At 43.8% G+C, this 1,659-nt stretch overlaps 1 protein-coding gene across 1 annotated transcript; it reads left to right on the forward strand.

The window, feature by feature from the left end:
* The first annotated feature begins 28 nt into the window (after window positions 1-28).
* On the forward strand, window positions 29-1,659 carry LOC133842486 (uncharacterized). Its single transcript, XM_062275581.1, is given in 3 exon segments — window positions 29-168; window positions 778-1,167; window positions 1,169-1,659. Coding segments are annotated over 3 exon segments (648 nt in total). The 5' UTR covers window positions 29-165; the 3' UTR covers window positions 1,424-1,659.

Genomic DNA, 1,659 nt, shown 5'->3' on the forward strand with positions numbered 1-1,659 from the left:
TTAGACCACCGGCAAGAAAACAGCTGTGGGATGATCCCCATAATGTTTCGCTATAAATACGCTAAGCGATTTAGACCAAGACATCATTGGGTTCAATACCTACGACACAGTAACATCTTCAGTCAGTTCGCATAGTTCGATTCTACGAAGGACTAAAGCTACAGCATGGTGAGTGTCCTGCGCTGCTCAAAGAGTTTCTGCTGAAGCACAGCTAATAAACTGAAAAATATATACTTCAATTCTTCAGTTTCCAGTTACTAAAAATCTTAAATTTCGCAAGATGAATAAAAGTAAAATTCAAAGACATAAAGAACAAGTTCTCATCAAAGAATTGCTTCACTTAAAAGTACATTTAAATTGGTGTAATTAAAAAGAATACATAAATTCAAAATAAAATAAATACATCATAGATTTGTGAGAGTGCAGCTTGAGAAAATCTAAGCTCTAAATAAAAATATAGAGTGAGCAACACACATCATTGAAAGTTATATAGATTTTCAATAATTCTTCAAAAGAAATAATCAATTGATTGATTAGAACTTTCTTAAACTGATACTACTTCGCACATCAATCAAAAGACTTATAAATTTCCGCTACAACATTAAAAGATATTGAAAAAATTTAAATTTAAATTTAAATCTTTTATAAAACTAAACTACGCCTTAGCTTCAAAAAAAGTTTAACAAAAGTAATTCCATTAATCTTAAAATCTCATAAAAGTAATCAACACATTATCTCCACATTATAATCTGAATTAAATTGCTTCTTCTCTCACAGAAACTCTTCATTGGCGCCCTCACCCTCTGCCTGGTGGCTTTCGCTGCCTCCCAGTCCGCTGACCCCGCAGTTGCCGATCCCTCGGTGGAGTATCTGCCCCCCGTTGGCGATGAGGCTGCCCCTCTGTCTGAGGATGGTTACCGCTACAAGACGGTGCGTCGCCTGAAGCTGCGTCATCGCCGCGAGGTGCCCAGCCAGGAGTATCTGCCACCCAACCAAGAGTATCTGCCCCCTGTTGATGCCGTTGAGATCGGTGACACCAAGGTCGCTGATGATGGCTACCGTTACAAGACTGTGCGCAAGCTGAAGTTGCGTCGCCACCGTCGTGATGTCTCCGAGATCGTTGAGCCCAGCGCCGAGTATCTGCCCCCCGTTGAGGTTGAGCTTGCCCCCCGAGCTGAAGACCGTTCTTGGTGCCGATGGTTACCGCTACAAGACCGTCCGCAAGCTCAAGCTCCGCCGTCACCGTCGTGAGGCCGAGGCTGAGGAAGCCGCTGCCGCTGAGGCCACCAACGGCGAGTACTTGCCCCCAGCTGAGGAGCCTGCTGCTGCTGAGGTCAAGGCTGCCGAGGAGGGCACCGAGGTTGGCAAGGATGGTTACCGTTACAAGACCGTGCGTCGCATCCGTTACCGTTACCGCCATTAAGCTCACTAAGCTAGCTGACAACCCGAACTTAGGCACATTGAACCAAATTGATCCTGATAGTACATAGAGTTAATCAGGCGCAGCATCGAGTGAATTTCATTTCTCCTCCCCCGCTCGCGTCTGATGCTCGACACAATCCCTTGTACAACTCTCTTTTTTACAACGTTTTTTAATTAGTATTTCAACTGTCCCCTCCGAAGCATAAAGAATAATAAAGTTTATTCGCAGAAAATTTA

This window comes from Drosophila sulfurigaster, chromosome 3 (assembly GCF_023558435.1).
Source record: "Drosophila sulfurigaster albostrigata strain 15112-1811.04 chromosome 3, ASM2355843v2, whole genome shotgun sequence".
Classification (NCBI taxonomy): Eukaryota; Metazoa; Arthropoda; class Insecta; order Diptera; family Drosophilidae; genus Drosophila; species Drosophila sulfurigaster.